This window comes from Chamaea fasciata, unplaced genomic scaffold (genome assembly GCF_029207755.1).
Source record: "Chamaea fasciata isolate MVZ Bird 193981 ecotype frontalis unplaced genomic scaffold, bChaFas1.0.hap1 SCAF_6, whole genome shotgun sequence".
In the NCBI taxonomy this organism is placed as follows: domain Eukaryota; kingdom Metazoa; phylum Chordata; class Aves; order Passeriformes; family Sylviidae; genus Chamaea; species Chamaea fasciata.
In genome coordinates, this window is record NW_027094091.1 from 29,272,043 (window position 1) to 29,289,985 (window position 17,943).

The 17,943-nt window shown below is 36.2% G+C and overlaps 1 protein-coding gene across 6 annotated transcripts in view; it reads left to right on the forward strand.

Moving 5' to 3' along the window:
* MICU3 (mitochondrial calcium uptake family member 3) overlaps positions 1–12,104 on the forward strand; it is a 53,335-nt gene extending 41,231 nt beyond the window's left edge. For 3 of the 6 annotated variants that reach the window (XM_066185810.1, XM_066185812.1, XM_066185814.1), the window contains 4 exons: positions 463–571; positions 1,528–1,685; positions 4,566–4,640; positions 9,813–9,897. In XM_066185810.1, the coding sequence (XP_066041907.1) occupies positions 463–571; positions 1,528–1,685; positions 4,566–4,634 (336 nt within the window). In that variant the 3' untranslated portion in view covers positions 4,635–4,640; positions 9,813–9,897. Of the gene's footprint in view, positions 1–462; positions 572–1,527; positions 1,686–4,565; positions 4,641–9,812 lie in introns of all 6 variants that reach the window. The other 3 variants (XM_066185808.1, XM_066185809.1, XM_066185813.1) reach the window with 1 other exon arrangement.
* Positions 12,105–17,943: the final 5,839 nt, after the last annotated feature.

Sequence of the window (17,943 nt, forward strand, 5' to 3'; positions counted from 1 at the left end):
AAATCTAGATATGTAAAAATTTCACTCTAAAGTACAGGCTTAAGGTAGACCATAACATATATTTATGGATCCATTCAATGTATTTATAGGAGCACATACACTCACATATATATAATAATGGTTTGCAGGTTTTCAGTAGTAAACATACTCAAATGTTCATCCAAACCTAGACTTTTTATTCTCAGTATTGACTATCACATTGTAATAATCCTGGAATTCTTAAAAATCGTCCTTAGCAATGGAACAGTATTTTTGACAGCTCTGGTGAGAATTGCTGACTTGTTGCAGTCGCAGAGAGGAAAGACATATTGCATTCTTTAAGAAACTCCAGTTCTTTTTTTTTTTTTAATGGATATGATATATGTTCTTAAATGAAGTAGACATATATATTTGAAAGGTTTATTTATTCAGTTGTTATTACTACTGCTAATTTACTGTGCATATTGTTCTCCTGGTTTTTAGGGTATCACGTTTGAAGAATTTAGATCATTTTTTCAATTCTTGAACAATCTAGAAGACTTTACAATTGCAATGCAAATGTATAATTTTGCAAGTCGTTCCATAGGTCAAGGTAAGTATTATTGTTATAAAAATCCATTGATATCCATACAGAACTGCTGACAAAAATGTTTTGTATTTCATAGTTTGTAGTTTTAATGTTTCCAGTAAAAGCCTAAAAATGCTAGGAATCCAGCTTTGAGAGGAAAAGGCTTGGTCATCTCATAAGAGAGATCGTGCGAAGTCATGTAAGTGGTGGACAAGCTGAATGCAGAATCACTGTCCATCAAATCCTACAATACAGGAGTTAAAAGGCACTTGATGACACCCGTGAGAGATCAGATTAAGGCAAGCAAAAGCATTTCTTGGCACAGTGAGCATCTGAAACTTGGCCTTCTACAAAGGCTATAGAAGAAAACGGTCTCAGAAGGTCTGAAGAGAGATCAGACATTTTTAACAAATCAGTAAGTGGGTACTGAAAAAACTAGGCATATATGTACCTACTAAAATCCTTAATAAAACAGTTGTGATGCTTGGGGAGCACAAGGTGAACAATTTGCAAAGTGGTCATATTTGTGGGCTCTCCTCAAGTAGCCTCTTCTTGGGTCTGACCCTTTACCACCAGCATGGTCCTACCTAATGTGGCCTTACCAAGGAATTGTATCATTTTCTCTGTGCTCTGTTTCTTGGGTTCTGTTTTGTGTCAAATACGTAAATTCCATATATGTAACACAGGTTTCATTATAATATGATTTTCTGATTTTGTTATTGCATATAGTATAGTACATGGACTGTTATCTTTTTTGTAAAATAATTGGCACCAATTAAGCAGTGTCATTTTACATCAGTTAAGGACTACTTGGTTTAGAACTGTGAAATTCAGTTCTAATTTTCACTTTTTCATATTTTTGAGTATTTAAATGTGAAAACTCGAATTCAAAGTTTACTTATATTTCATAATATGCTGTTCACAAAGTACCCTTAAATTCACCTTTTTGAATTTTTTTTTCTGGTGTTCTCCTTATGCAGATGAATTCAAGCGTGCTGTGTATGTAGCCACAGGTGTGAAACTCTCACCACATTTGGTGAACACAGTGTTCAAGATTTTCGATGTTGACAGAGATGACCAGCTGAGTTACAAAGAATTTATCGGCATTATGAAAGACAGACTCAATCGAGGGTTTAGGGTAAGGATTCTAAATTTTATAGTTATCCTAGTTGACTTTGCTACTTACCACTACTTTAGCATCTGTAGCACCTGTAGATTTCCAACCAGCAGTGCATTTGTTTAAAGACATACATTTTATGACATACATTTTATGACACACACTTGAAGACATACATTTATAGAAATACTGAGCAATCTGTAAGATTAAATCCTTCCTAAATTCTTGAATTTTTTTGTTACAAAGCAATATTTAGAGGTCGTGATGTACCTTTATAATATGCAAACTAAATAGGAGATGAGAAATTCCCTGCATACTGTCATTTCTTCTGTATTGTGTGATTAATAGATTAGCATTAGGAATTTTAACAACAGCAGCAATTATGTCTGTATTGCTTGCAGAGAAAAGAGAATTTGTCTTTCTCAAGCTCAAGACGTTTAGTTAAAGGTCAACTCTTCTAAAACATTTTATAAAATACCAAGTGCTCATAATGACAGTTGAAAAGAGCTGCAGGAGAAGGTAGTTTTAATTTTCAAAAAAATATTGATGAAGTGGTGCTGAACAGTGCTGTGTTCTAGTTCAGAGCTGAACTAGATAATTAAAATAATTAAACCCTGTATCTAATATTCAGTTACAATAAGCTAGAGGGCAGTAAATTACGTGCAGTCTTTTATTTTCTTCATATGACAGGTGTTAACATTTTAAACTAAATGTAAAATGGTGTTCTTACTAACAACCTTATTGCTTTATTGCTTAGACATAAATTTTAAACTGTATTATGGTTCCTAAAGTCAAATTTCAGTATGTTATTTCTCTAATTTTAGTTAGCTTCCTAAATGTAATTTTAGCACTTTCTGTGAAGTGGTGTTGAGTTTACTTGTTATTTCTGTAATATTTTGATCAAACATAAAATGTGGATGACAACCACTGTACTTGTAAAAAACTTATTTCCTCATTGGTCCTCAATTCCTTTTATTATGGTGTGGTAATGATGATTGTTTCACAATTGTTTCAAGATGTTCAGCTATATGTTTTAATTGTTTACTAATTGTAAATGTGCTGTGTATGTTAATTTAACCAGCAAACAGTCTGCTTACTAAGTAATTCTTGTATTTATTACATCTTCCTATTTCACAAAATGCATGACAGAAATCACATATAATTTTAAGGCTCTATATCATCCAGCACTCTTCAGTCTTCTGTATGTATCTTGCTTTTGCCTGGAACACTCTAAAATATTCCAGTGGACTATAAAAGAACTATAAAGAATAGCCAATATTCAGAAGAATAGCACAATCTTTCATAAATTATAATTCTAATTCTAAGTTAAATACTAGACATTTCCTGGATAACATAGGAGACAATTGTGATTTGGTCCTGTAATTCAGTTAAATGCATTCTATTCACTAATCAGTAGTATTCCAAGACAATTACAGTAGTAAACGGAGGAATTACAATTTCCAGTAAGTTTTCATAAGTGTCACACATACCATTTTTTTCCAAGAGTGGATAATAGTAAAAATTCTGCAAAAAATTTGCCTTCATTAAAAAAGACACTGCGAAAAGTTTGCCTTAATAATCACCCCCCCACCCACTGCAGTCTTGGTTTAGAATGAAAGGTAGAAAATGCCTAAGAACCTTTTTCCCAGAAAAAATTGATGGAAAGTGTCATTAATTGCTTCTTATTGTTTGTATGTTAAAAGTTGCAGAGTATTAAATGTGTCCAAAACAAGTAAAACTTTGCTCTCTTGCTCCTACAGTGTAGAGAGCTCAAATGTTGTCTTGTGCTAAATCAAAGCTAACAAATTACTAACCTTTTCTTAATCAATACCTGTGTTTTGAATTCATATGAAAATTTGGTCAGTTTCATTATATGGATAAAATATCTTAACAACTTCAGCTTATTCAGTACTTTGTAGCATCATAGAAATCTTGGCCATGAGAAATCTAAACCCTTTTATGAATGCCTGATTTTATTGTTAAGTATCCCACAATTAACATCTGCTAATTAACATAGTGTCTGATTATCTCACTAAAAGCATCCCAAAATAACAGTTTCAGTTATACTTAGGATTTGAAGTACGATTTTACAATTAACATCTTGTACTTAGCAATTCTACCTTTTTAAAAGTTGTTTCACTAATTATGTTTGCCCAGAATCTTGAGAACATTACAGGATTTGATACTGGGAACATGTATTTTAGAAAAGGGCATTTTGTGGTTACATAGTCAGACTAAAGTGAATCTATTTAAGAGTAGAGTCACACAAGTCCAATGAAAATGCAGTTCTGAAATGTCAGTCAGTATGTAGCAGGTCTGGCCTATTTAAAAGCTTAGCCTTGAACTTAAAAACTTGAGGAGGGTCAGGTACTACCTCTTATATGAACACAATAAATGTTCATTTTAATACAAATTTTAGATATGTTTTTGGAAAATTAAATGTCTTAAAGACTTTACAAAATGAAATCTCTCTTCTTCTTAACTTTTGTAGCACAGCCTGAAACCTTGTTTTTGTTTTAGTAGTTTGAAGCAAACTCGTATGTTAAGCTGCCATCAAGTGGTCAGTCAGAGTATTACCATAAACTCACTAAAAATGTTCAGACATAAAAACCTTTTTTTTTTATTAGTTAAAATAATTATTTCCCTTTCTTTTTCAAATTAAAAAATATATATAAGAAGATTTCCTTTCCTTTAAAAATTCCATTTTTAAACTGGAAGACTTTGAACTTAATGACTAAATGATAAGCATTTTGCATAACACATACTGTACTGTTATCTCCTAGCTATTTGTCAATTAAAGCCATTTTTTTGTATTTTCATGATACCGTTGTCTTATGCTTACCCCTGGCTGCCTTCACGTGTTGTCTGCATCTGCACACTTCTCCATCTTCTGCTCCACAGGGCTACAAACCTATACAGAGGTATACTACTTTCAAATCCTGCGTGAGGAAGGAGCTCTATAGCAGATAAATGACGGTATGTGTTAGCCACCAGTCTGAGTGTGCTGGCATGCCTGCAGGAATGGCTGGATGTTGAACTGTCACTGCTTTGTTTCCTGTTCCACCAAAACTCAGGAATAGGTTATAGGACTGCAAGCAATGTAGTAGCTCAAGGCATCATGTTGTGGTTTTGACTGAAGCAATAGAATTTTATCCTGGAGTTGGTAATGAATGACTCACACTGTCACTGTTCTGTGAGCCAGCTGTGATTTTGTACTGTGTTTGAAATTAGGAAAAATATTTTTTCATAGTTTCTGTTGCTGTTTTCTGTCTGTCCCATTACCTCTTTTTAAGTAATTTCTCAGGTACCTATAGCTAATACTTATTTACCAAGGAAGATTGTAAAGGCAGATTTTTCTGACTTCTAGTGACTTGATTCTACTCAGATTTATACTGCTACATTCTTGAAATCAATGATGTCTTATTTGGCTCAACTAATGCTGTACCAGCAATTTTTAAAAAATCAGCACTGTGTCCACACTTAATCACCATGGCTGTTTTCACATATCCACTACATGAAAATACATTCGTACAGTTCAGTTGTACTGTGGATGTCAGTGTAAAAACTGGGGTGTGCACATTCCGTAGCTGTACTGTGGAACTGTTTGTCACACAGGCGACATAGACACTGCATTAGTAGGTATTTCTCCTCTAAAAGGAAGAGTTTGTTCCTTTGCAATTTAAGGGCTTTTTCTGTTTCCATGTAAAGGAATATAGGAGTTGCTTATGAAGGCTGCTAGCTCCAAGGGAGCAAAGAGATGTACACCATGACAAGCAAGGTTCCATGACTCTGAGTGACCCTGTGAGGGGTCCAGAACATCTCGTGCTCCTGAGCCAGGAGGGTTTGACTGTCATTCCCCTGATATTTTTAATTCTAAGGCACAATATTAAGCTGAGATTTTTGTTCAATACTATACCCTAATACTGAAGCATTGTACTAATATGTGAGGGACAGAAGAGGCAATTTGATTTTAACAAAGAGTCTGGTTTCTCTACCTTACTAATGAGAAGTATAAATGACTACTAAAGTAGTTTAAACAATATTTTAGTAATCCAAGTCACTAGTCACATGAGAAGAAGTCATGGCTTTTGTTTAATCTTATGTAACTTTATATCTTTGAAACTTTTGACTTTCAAAGCTTCCTTTCTTCTTTTTTCATGTGTTTTTACAAATAGTTATTAGGAGTACTTTGTCTTTTTGTCGAAACCCATATTGTACTTTCATGTTAAGTATTATTTAAACTGTAAACTTTTCAAGAATGTGGAACAGCTCTTACAGGAAACTGGCAAAAAATGCTACACAGTCATGATGCTTCCCTAATAATCTCAGTGAAGGGTATGTGACCAAGTCGAAGAAAATGCAGTGACACAAAGGGATCCAGTACCTAATCAACAAACCTAATAAAATATCTTGGTGATAGAAAGAGAGACTGTGGTAAAAGCATCAAGTGTACATTCATCACCACCTTGTCAGATCTAAATTCAGGCACTAAATAATTTAATTCATAGGCTGAGATGATGTAAACTGGGAAAAAAATGTACCATGGAGATTTATAAAGGGAGATGTCCATTCTGTATAAAATTCTCAAAAAAAAATTTAATTATAGTACATCTATACTACCCATTTGGAGACAGAAGAAACCAGGTTAGTTTTCAGGGCATGGACTTGGCTACAGGCAACCTCACTGAGCTGATGTAGAGGCTGCTCGTTATTTACCCTGCTCTTCTTCTCACCTGAACTCCTGGATGTAACAAAATTTCTTCTTGTACCCAAGCTTGCTTGAGTAGGTCTGTATCAAATAGCTGTTGCCTGTGCACTGAAGAATACAATACAAGCCTTGTATATATAAAATTCTCTCTTCCATGCTGACACATTTAGTTTGCTACTACTCTTCACATGAGCAACTGCTTCTTGTCTCTTATCATGAGTCAGAATCACAGAATTGTTAAGGTCAGAAAAGACCTCTGAGATCAAGCCCAGGCATTACAGTGACATAACCAGTTGTTGGCCATTAAGAGTTTCTTTTTGTGCCAAACATTGCATAACTCATAATATTTCTTCAGATTTGTTGTAAACTTCTACTAATGGAAATGGAAACTTTAGCCAAGGCATGTGAAGTGATTTGGCAGAAGCACTGTGGAGAGATGGTTTGGTCCTTGCCATACATTGTGGAGTGAAAGTGGATTTACATAATTCTAAAAATCATTATTTTCCATTTTTTTTATAAATTGAAAAGGTAATAAAAATGGAATCATTGGAGATTTGAACAATTTCAATAGGTAATTAAATGCCAGTCTGATGTCCAAAGAAGCACATAAATGTACATGAAATACAAAAATCAGCTACAACTACATTCCACAGTAAGGTGCAGAACAACTACTATGAATTTTACTTTTTTACAAATATAAATGTACAGTTAATTGTGCTTTGAAACATTGTACTTTTCTATGGTAAATGTAGAACTCTAGTGAAGGAGATTAAGATACCTGACACGCTTACCATAGATTAAACCTTACTTTGAATCTGCACTCTGAAAAGCAATAAACAGCGCATTGTGCTATACGTCATATATCTCCAAAATGCACTAGTGCCATTACTCCACCATGTAAAGAATGTTGTACCCTTATAATAAATACTGCAGATTTCTCCTTGGGGAACAACTGTACAAGCTGTGTGTGGTCCCTGCAGGGCACACAGCCTGACTCAGCATTGGCAGGTACTCCTTTGCATACACTGCAGGGGGAACTGAAAAAACATGTTTCTAGAGAACTGCCTGACAGAGCACAGAGGACAGCTCTGCTTTGAATGTCTTGTGGAAGGACTAACTAGGAAATTTCTAACAAAGCTCTTTCAAAGTAAATTTCCAAAAAGGGATGCTAGAGACCAGCTTATGAAGGGATTCAAGTCCATCCAAAGAACTGTTTGCTATTCATGTGCTCAGTAACTGTAATAGATATTTAGACCACAACTGTGATTTTATTGACTACTGACTTATTGAAAGTAATCATTACAAATGTTAATCTAGAAATTAATTTCTATGTCCTAGTAATTTTCTGACAATCTTAGGATTTTTTTGCATTAAAATAACTGATTTCTAGATGTTCTGAATGTTGTGGGTTTTCAGAATTTCTGATTAAAAGCTTTTAGGAGGTAATGGTTAATAGCTGAAAATTGTACCTTGAGACTAAGTTAGGAAGGAAATATATTTTGAAAAAGACATGAAAAACTGAAGCATGGATTCAGAACCTCATTTCCAGCCACTTCAACTATAAATTGGTGTCTTTTGTAAACACTTCATTCTGTCAAGTTAGATTAAATTTTTCATGTAGCTAATCTCTTTAAAGCTTTTAATTTCTATAGTTTCCTAGTTCACAGCAATTGAATACATCCAGTGTAAAAGACAGCTTTAAAAAAATTAAAGAAGCTGTTGCTTACTGTTTGAAGAGACTTTTGCTTACCTCTTCTGTAAAGGAGAGAGGTGAAAAGTCTGTGATTAGGTACACCTTCCTGACTCATCTTACAAAAGTAATTGGAAATTGCAGAACTTGGGCTTTTGATCCTAAACCTGACAAGAAGCTTAGAAACATACCTGGATACAGTGGGAGGAGAACGTTCCAGTGAAACATGAAAGCATTGCAGAACGGGTGGACAAGCAGTTCCTTCTGTGGATTTGGTACACTGAGAGTAGATACAACAACAGTGCATATATTAGAAATAAATAGATGAACAGTCAGTGTATTTCAGCATTTCTTTTAATGACTTTCATGAACATTTTACTGAAGTTGTTTCATAAAATAAAAAAATAAATGCATATCTTAAAGCACAGGTTAATAAACTGAATATGCTTTTGTTAAATAATGCACTGCAATTTGCAAGTTACGCTTTTTTCATGAGACTGACTATAAATATCAGCTAAATTATGCATTCATCTAAGTATGGTTTCTAATATTTCATTTAATGTCTGCATCATATACTACTGTGGATTAAATTGTTTTCTGAATGTCTACAACTTCTTTATAAACTTCTATGCTTTTTAATTATACAAGATGAGGGATAAGAATAAATAGGTGTAGGCTTCAGTGTCTAATGGTGGATTTTAATGTACTGCAGTGTGGCAATTTCTTTAACATCTTCATTCCGTTCAACCAAAACAATGTATTGGACAGTCTCACCATGTGTCCTGATTTTAGCTAAGAGTGAGTTAATTTTCTTCTTAGTAGCTGCTACAGTGCTGTGTTTTAAATGCAGGATGAGAATACTATTGATGCACACTGATGTACTGGTTGCTATGAGCAATGCTTACACAGAGTCAAGGACTTTTCAGCTTTTCACCCCACCCCACCTGCAAGGAGGCTGGGTGTGCACAAGGAGTTGGGAGGGGACACAGCCAGGACAACTGACCCCAGCTGGCCCAAGGGATATTCTCCACCATGCAGGATATGCTCAGCATAAACTAGGAGGGAAGTGGTTTCCTTCCCCAGCTGCTCTATTTCTTAGTATCTCTCCATCTATTTTTTACACCTACCATGAAAATAGACTTGTAGAGTTAGGAACAATGAAAGAAATAATGAGATCCAGTGATAATTTACAGAGTATAGAACACAGACCAGCAAATCTCCCAGGCCAGCCCTTGGCCAGTTTTCCTCTCCATTCAATGGGCAGCTTCATGCTGCTGAACTACAATTTAGGATTAAGGTAATCTAATATGACGAAGCTTTCATGTCATCTGCCCATATAGTATTTGGCTTTTGCTGGTGCCTCAGTTTAATGAACATCAATAATTTTCTATGCTTTTTGTTTGATGTCATAGGTGAACTTTTTAGTACAGTGTCAATACAAAGAATCAAGGAATGAAACTAGAGAGGGACCTGGACATACCTGAATAAAGAGGAAATACTTTCTTGCAGCTTTTAATATAAATAGGCTATTTGTTGAATGCTGTGTGCTGTGAAGTGAGGATGCCTTTTGAATACTTCACCTACGTATGGATTTATAACTCTCATTTTACAGAAGTAAATTTGATCTCCCATCATTTAAATATTAAAACATCTATCTAGTATGTATGAGTCTGAATAAAATTTAAGGTAGAATTAATGAATTTAGTGAATGGTATCTTTTTTCCAACTGAATGTTTTTTACTTTTCACAGGAGACTCCGAAGTATGGTTGGAAGGAATATTATTCTTGTGTGATGACTGTAACCAGTGAGCATCTCAGAGATCTGTGGAAGCAATTTCGGAGACGAGATATGCTCAGATAAAGGAGGAAAGCAGGATTATCTGCACTGGCTAGAATTATTTATTCCCATGAATTCTTAATGAAGAACAAACTAACCCAGGTGAATGGTGAATCTTCCAGCTGCAGTAGAAAACACAGGACTTCTTTTCCACTTAGTGTAGTGATCATCAACTCTTAAAACTGCTTTTCAGTATGTATTTTATTTAATTGATGAACTATGTATTTTATTTAATTGATGAACTAACTATGCCATTTGAGTGGGAGAAGCCTTCTTTTGTAAGAACACCTTTTGAATTTTTTTTTATTAATTTTTTGAGATAAATTTGTCATTAAAAAAAACCAAAAGTAAGTCTTACACCTGGGCAGGAAGATGTTTGGCAGTGAAGAGCAACTGCCTGCATCAGCTTAGACTGTGAATTTACTTTCAGAAGAGCACTATTAAAAGTTTGTGCTAAACTGAAAATGAGACTACATGAAGTAGTGTAACAATTACATATGAGTTGAATGGACAAATTAAACTCTTAGAGACTGTTATTTTACAAAGAGTAAAGCCGTTACAGTTATAATGTGAATGATAGGTATTTACCTAGGAAAAGTACTGTATGAACTATCATGTTCAGATTCTCCAAGTCTTATTATTATTTTTATGAATTTATCCTTTAAAAATAGTACAGGTTTTAAGATGTCTTACAAGCAGTGTGTCAAAGAAAAGTCCAAATGTTCAAATTCATGTAACACACACTTTGTAATATTTATTATAAATTTTATTGCCATACACTGGTATGTTTCTGGTAGAGTACAAAAACACGTGTTTCTTGTAAATAGTGCACTTTTATATGAAGTGGCACTGAGTAGAAATTATAGTTGTCTAATTTGCTACTCTTGAATGCTGTATCTGAACACTAGATAAATAGCTTGTGTTTGTGTCAAACAAAAAAACAAATCATGAATGCATGCACAGTACAGAACAACACTAAGTAATATTATTCAAATATTACTTGCTTGCTATTCAGCAACAGCATTTTTCCTTACTCCCTTTTAACATTATTTTTAGGTAGTAGGAGTTAAATCCACACACACAAGAACACATATTTTTTGCACCCTTCTTGAAAAGGTTTACTGGACATTGAATAAATCTGTATCTGTTTAGGAAAAGACTGTGCCTTGAAATAATTCCAGCTGAATACACACACACTTAAACTAATGTCAATAAACTGTCATCAGAAGTAGAAATATTTGGTAGTCAGACAATCAAAACAGAACTAAAATAATGCTTTTAAATACCTTACTACTCTAAATCATGAAAGAAAACTTTTTAAAATTTTATTGAGTGCACATGTTGCTCAATTACCATATTATATATGTCATGTGAATAGATGTATGTTATCTGTGTAACAGTGCACCTAATTTTGGAAATGCTTCAGTTATAGTAAGATATATGTCTGGTAGAAAAATCAAAACAAAATGAGAAGGAAGTCTTTTAAGAAATTCCACACTGGGAATTATAGAAGAAATACGTGCTATGTGTGGCTTTTATCTGAAAAAAAAAAAAAAAAAACCCAAACCCAAGCCAGTTCAGAAAAGTATCAAAGGATGATACTTCAGTTAATATTTCATGATAAATAAATTCAAAATTTCCACCTTGGTGTCCTTGAACTATTGACAAGAAATAAATCAAATAAATTGAGATAAAGGTTCTTGAATTGACACAGCAGAACATAGATAAGCTGCAGTCCCTGTGTGATCATTTAGGGAATCAGCTGTATTCAATGTATCGTCTCGGTACTCAAAACTGTCTTACTGCTTCTTGTCAGCATATGCAAAACCCACTTTGCTACTTCAGTGATGAGGGACAAAGAAAAGAGAAGAAAATATTGGGAGTCACTAAAGGGGTTCCCATCCTTCCTTTTCATTCATGACTGCCCACTCACAGTGATCCTCCACTTGGAGGAAGCAGCAATACCATCATCATTTTGCTCCTCCACTACCCTAGGCAATAGTGCACTTTGCTTTTATGGCTGGCTTGAGGCAATTTTAGCATTTTTCTATATATTCTGTATCTGTAGCTACCTAATATAAAATAGAATGTGAAAGTGTCAGATTAATTTTTAAGACTATTTTTTCTTCATGTTTAATAATATTATTTAATATAATTATGAATATATACATATAATATTCTTGTTTATTTCAAAATAAATGCACTTGAAACTAATTTTCTTTGTAGTGTATATAATTCAAATTCTTTTGTCATAATAACTTTTTTTCTTGGTAACATGAATTTGTAAGCGCTTTGAATTAGAGCATCTCACCATCACAAAATAGACTTGTTTTCTTCCTTTAGTCATCTCTTTTGATAGCTTTGCTTTTCAGCCACAGAATTCTGCATAAAAGACCTGAAAATTCAAGGACAGGTGAAAACAAGGCACAGTAATGGCACATGCCATCTGCTGTAGAGGCACCCCTTGGATAAGCAACAGTCACTGGGCTCAATAAAACCTTACTCAGAATCTGCAAAATTCCTGGCAGCACAGAAGATACGTGTGCTGCAACTAAATTACAGGAAAAGTTGCGTAAATTAAGGCTGTGTTTAAAACCAGCTCTTGTTCTCCTCTGTAAGTTGAGAAAAATGTAATAATGCAGGTAAATGCATCGGAGGATGCTTAGGAATTGTCCACAGATGCCCAGACCAGCTCAGATGAAATGAGAACTAGCAAACCTTAAGCTTTGGGCAGCACTGTGATTCTAACCAACTTCGGCCTGAGCTGTGATAAGCTTCTGGCAGAATATTCTGTAGTGCTGGCTGCTCCCTGATAATCTGCTGGTGTTTAAGATCCCAGTGGCAGTTTCCCTTCTTGCACATTTTAGCAGTAAGTGGATACAAACTTCTTCCACTGTAGATTCTCACTTTGTGAGAATAGAAATAACATAGAAAGTTATCGGCCTGAAGGGAAAAAAACCCCAAATTACTGAACAGTGACTTTGAGCTTTTGTTAGTCACACTGCCTGGTTTCTATAGTTATTTGACCTCTTATTCTCCACCTCAATATCACGATACAAATGCATTGAAATAAAGGGGGAAAAAAAGATACAGAAATTTTTCACTTTGATGCAATATTGTGTGATATGATGATCATTACCTAATGATGTGTCCTGCTCTCTTGTCCCACTGAGGATATATTCAAGATAGTTTCTAGGAAAAGAACTCCAGGCTAATATTTGCAGAAGGAAAATAATCAGACCAAAAATTCACTATTCAAAAATGGACCTGGAACTAATTTATAGCAATACCAAGTTTGATATTCCCTTAAAATCAAGCCAAAACTTACATGAATATTTTCTAATATGTGTGACGTCTGAATGTACGGTATTCTTCCCTATATCTGAGAATCCATGAAAGTATTTGGCACCTTGAACCTGTCAGCAGATAGTGCCCTTGGATATATTGCATTTTTTCTTCTTACACATACAATTTAATACAAAGGTGTGCTTTAATCTTGAATGGGTGTTAATTTTCACCACTAGTTTGACTTACAAATTCCTCCCACAGATGAACATTATAATTATCTAGTAGCATTCCATATAAATACTAGTAACCGCTTGAATTTTTTTATTAAAATATGTAATTTTGAACATATAAATATTGATAGGAAGAGCAATTCATTACTCATGGGAGTTTTTAACTCTAACCCCGATTCAGAAGCTGCAACCTAGATTGAAAAGAGCATGATCCTGTAAAAATAAACTTTCAGGTATTCCAATCTCTGCAATAAAATACTGAGTCTGAAGTTCATTACCTAGGCCTTACAAAAAATGGCCTTTCACTTGGAAACCGTGTGATAAAACCCACTACAAGGAGTAAAGACTGGAATCCAGAAGTCTCTGCTGTTTCAGGCAGATGCCCTAAGAGCCTGCTGAAGCATTTACTTTCTCTGTGCTGTGACCCTTGCAGCCTTTTTGTATCATTTCATGAACACAGTGGACAAACTACCAAAACTGGTTTTCAGTCTGGTAGTTACAAAACATTTCCAGGGGAAGTAGAAGGAAGGAAAGAAAACGTGGCTGTTGCTGCATTTTGTGCAGACATACTCTGAAGATCCTCAGCAACAAAAAGCGCGAACATCCCTGGACAACAGCCAAACTTAGATGTATGACCAAGGCATGGAGTGGCTCAAGTCTGTCAAGGCATTTCAGGGCATAAGCTATAAAAGTAAGTTTTAAACTGTCTGTGAGAAGGGGGGTGGGGAAGAAAAAGGAGGTTATCAGATTGGTCATTTTAAATATAGATGTTTGCTTTTGGAGTCAAAATTAAATCACATAACTTCTATTCCAAAGGGCAGAAAGCATTGGAACGGTGCACACAGCATGGGATAAGGTTTCTCACATGCAGCTGTTGAAGAGTTTTCTACTGCAGCAGTTCTGATTTTTGCCTAAGCAGAGACCTGCCTTAGGGCACTGTACAGATCTCCATTGCATGAGAACTAGTACTGATTGGAACTGGTTTAGCTTTTTCCCATGTTTCCCACTTTAAGGGACAGAGGGAAAAGCAGTACAGGAATGAAAATTCCCAGATGAATGCATCTGGGAAAAAAACAATGCAATGAAAAAATTACCACTGAAAGTGACAGAAGAGTGGGTGGATAATAAGCCCAAATAGGACTTGAAAAAACTTCCCTGAAGGCAGACTCTGACAAATACAGTATTGTATCAATACAGAGGTAGAAATCAAGAAATTTGAAGAAGGAATTGGAAAGGAGCTAAATGTGCCTCTCCTGTGGAGAACCAGGAAAACTGCCACAAAAATTTAAGAAAAAAATCATACAACAAGAGTTAATTTGGGCATCCAAACAAATAAGTACCAAGCTGGGATGAGAGGGAGAGCAAGAAGTTGAATACATCTGGGCCAGCCCTTCAATTAAAATACATTTGACAGCTACCCTGAGACTGCGCAGGCTACTGAACTGCTTGTTTTTACATAGCCAGGAGCTACGAACTATACACAGATGGTCCCTAACTCCAGCTGGGATACAACATACATTTTCCAGGTGATATCTTACACCGGAAATATTGCGGAGAGATTTCTTTTCCTGTGTGTGTTAAGCGTGGTCCGACACCCAAACATTCTGGAGAGAAGCAAGCAGCACAGTCACTGTCAGGAAGCTCCGGAGCATCCCTGGAGGGCTGCTGGTTCACCTAATGAGTGCTGTGTGCCTGTCAGTCGGTCTGTGTGTATTCCTGCTTCTAGCTGCTTCTCTGTGTATTGCACTTGTGTAGGAGTAAATATGTGTTTTCCTGTCCTACTCTCCCTCCTCCTCTTGCCACTCCACTGAATACATGGGATGTAGTGGGAGAGGAAGTATTTCTTCGTATCAGATTGCTTACAGAGAGGAGCCAAGCCCCCTAGACTTGCAAAGGAGTAGTTTTTAATTGGGACTGCATGCTAAGAGTGTCAAGATGCCTTCCTTCAGAAAGAGGCAGTTTTCACTCCCCATTCTGTATCTGAACCCAGCTGGAATCTACCTGTCAGAGCATGTGGAAGGAGAGAGTGCCTGCTTCGTTACTGTCATCTGATCAAGGACCTTATCAGGTGGAATGACAAAGGGAGGAAGCCAAACAGAAAAGTACAATGCACCCAAACAACACTCACAGGGACAACAGCAGGGACAGCCCTGGTCAGCCAGAGTACTAGGCAAGGGCATGTGGAGCGGGAAGATGCTTGTTTCAGAAAATCAGCTGCACAAGAACCTTGTAAAAATGCAGTGAGCACCAAGCTGGACAGCTGGTGATTTGGGACCATGGAGCAGGTAAGAAGATCTGGAATCTGGGCAGGGCTTATCAGAGCACGAAGGCCATGCCCGTACTTGAGGATCTGCAGCAATGCATGTGCTTGTGAGGGAAGAGGGGAGGGAGGCATGTGTGTTTTCACTAGTGACCCTCAGCCCTGTCAGTCAAAGGGGAGAAAGGGACTTGGCTGCTGGTATTTGTGTGAGCCCTGTGCAGAGGCACTGTTGAAGTTGCTGCTGGTTGAGCAGGAAAGCAGCAGCCACCTTCACCAGCCTGGTACAGAGACACCGGGTCCCCATGCTGGGGTCCATCAGGGAGGAGGATGCCCAGCCCCAGAGCTATGGGTGGCAACCCCTTCCTTTAACATCCCTTTGCACAACTGGGTACAGAGAATAGTCAGAAGTGGTAATGTTAGAAATACAAAAATGTATGCCAGAAGAGACACATTTTTAAAAATCTACCAGCAATAACTTGCATATACCTTGACTGAGGGGAAAACCTGAGTGGTACACTTATGACAAGAACATTTTGTTACAATTTGCCAAACACTCAAGCTGCCTCCTCAAACCCCAGCTTCCTTCAGCCTAGCTCCTGACAAGAAAATTACCTTCATTTCCTCTCTCTTTTGCTTGTGAACGTTTCATACAAGCAGCAATAAACTGTGCCCCAAGTAACCTCTCTCACTGTAGAGACACAGCCCAAGTACACTGATTTGGGAAACCTCTCCATTAATACCTAATGGCTTGGACCTACCCCAGGATTTACTTCTGCCATAACACAATGCTCCTTTGAATATGCTTGCTACTGTTTTTTTCTGCTGTTACCTAAAATTTCTGCAGGTCATACCACAGAGGGAGGAAGAGGAGGAAAGGCACAGAATAAAGGGTCTCTCATGACCCAGCTGGAAAGTGATGAGAGTCATGGAAGGAATAGAAAGTAACTGTGGACATGAGGGAGAGCTAAAGAGCCAATGTCCATGGGGAGAAGACACAAGGACAGGAGAGAGGGGTTCTTTACAGCTCTCTGACCAAAAGATACTCCAAGGTAATATTCAGAGTATTAGTCAGGGCAAGCTTTTTTGTTCCATCTAAATTAAAGTTTGCCTGTTTATTTCACTAATTTTGAACCAGATAATCATGATTTTGGAGCTACACTAAAGCATACACTATAGTAATTACTCATGTAATTACAAGGATATGAAATAAGAGAATTCTGATTACTGTGAAAGTTGACCAGTGAGCAGAGGGTGGTAGTGGCCATGGAAAAAGTAGAATGCTGAATTACACAAGGCTATTTCCATGAAGGGATAATGAAAAGCTTCTGAATAGAAATTGTATGATATAATTTAAGGTCTTTGTAACACATCATCTTTTTATTCCCACACTTCTGGCAAACTGCCACCTCTCTATATGCATAATATTTTATAACTACTATAATTGCAAAAAATAAATTACTGTATTATTAAGTTTTCTCTAATGTTTACTGTGTTTCCCTGGCATGTGTTGCTAATAAGCCCCATGTCACATACAGCATTTTAAAATGGTTTACAGGAGAAATTTCTTCATAGCCCCTAGGACGATGCAAAACCTGCTTCATCCTTACATACACAGCATGCAGCTGCAAACTTCTCAAGGTACAGACATGTCTCCCTGGAAACATAGAACACAACAGATGCATTATCCTTGCTACCTGAGAGAGGTCACTGTCATGTATTTCCAAATAAGTACAAAAAGCCATCAAATGAATTAAATTGCCTTCATTTCTTTCAACTTTTGCCAGCAGAGCATGGGGTTTGCCTTCGGGCAGTGGTAATCTTATTCTTTATACTTTTAAAATCTGTGTTGAATAATCATGGATGTTTTAATTAAAAATAGTAAAGCCAAATCCTTTAAACGTTCTGTTAAAATGCTGGCCTCAACGATGACTTGCACAGTTAATTAAGGTAAAATAAAATGCTTTTATTGTCTACATAATGTTGATTTCAGTCCCTTTACTCTTGTTTTGAGAAATATAGCATGCAGGAATATAAAATCTAGTTTTTCAGCACTATTCACTTCATCTTTACCTTTTAATCTATAATACGTAATTCCTCATTATGCAGGATCTTTTCTTAAATTATTATGTTCCAATCTTTTGGTGGCATATTTCATTCATTTCTCTACTGTAATAACCATACATTGAGGAGACAGTTTTGCTAAGCCTTCCAGAATGATATACAAGTCTATTTTCTGAATAGGCAAAGATGATTTACTGCCATGGGA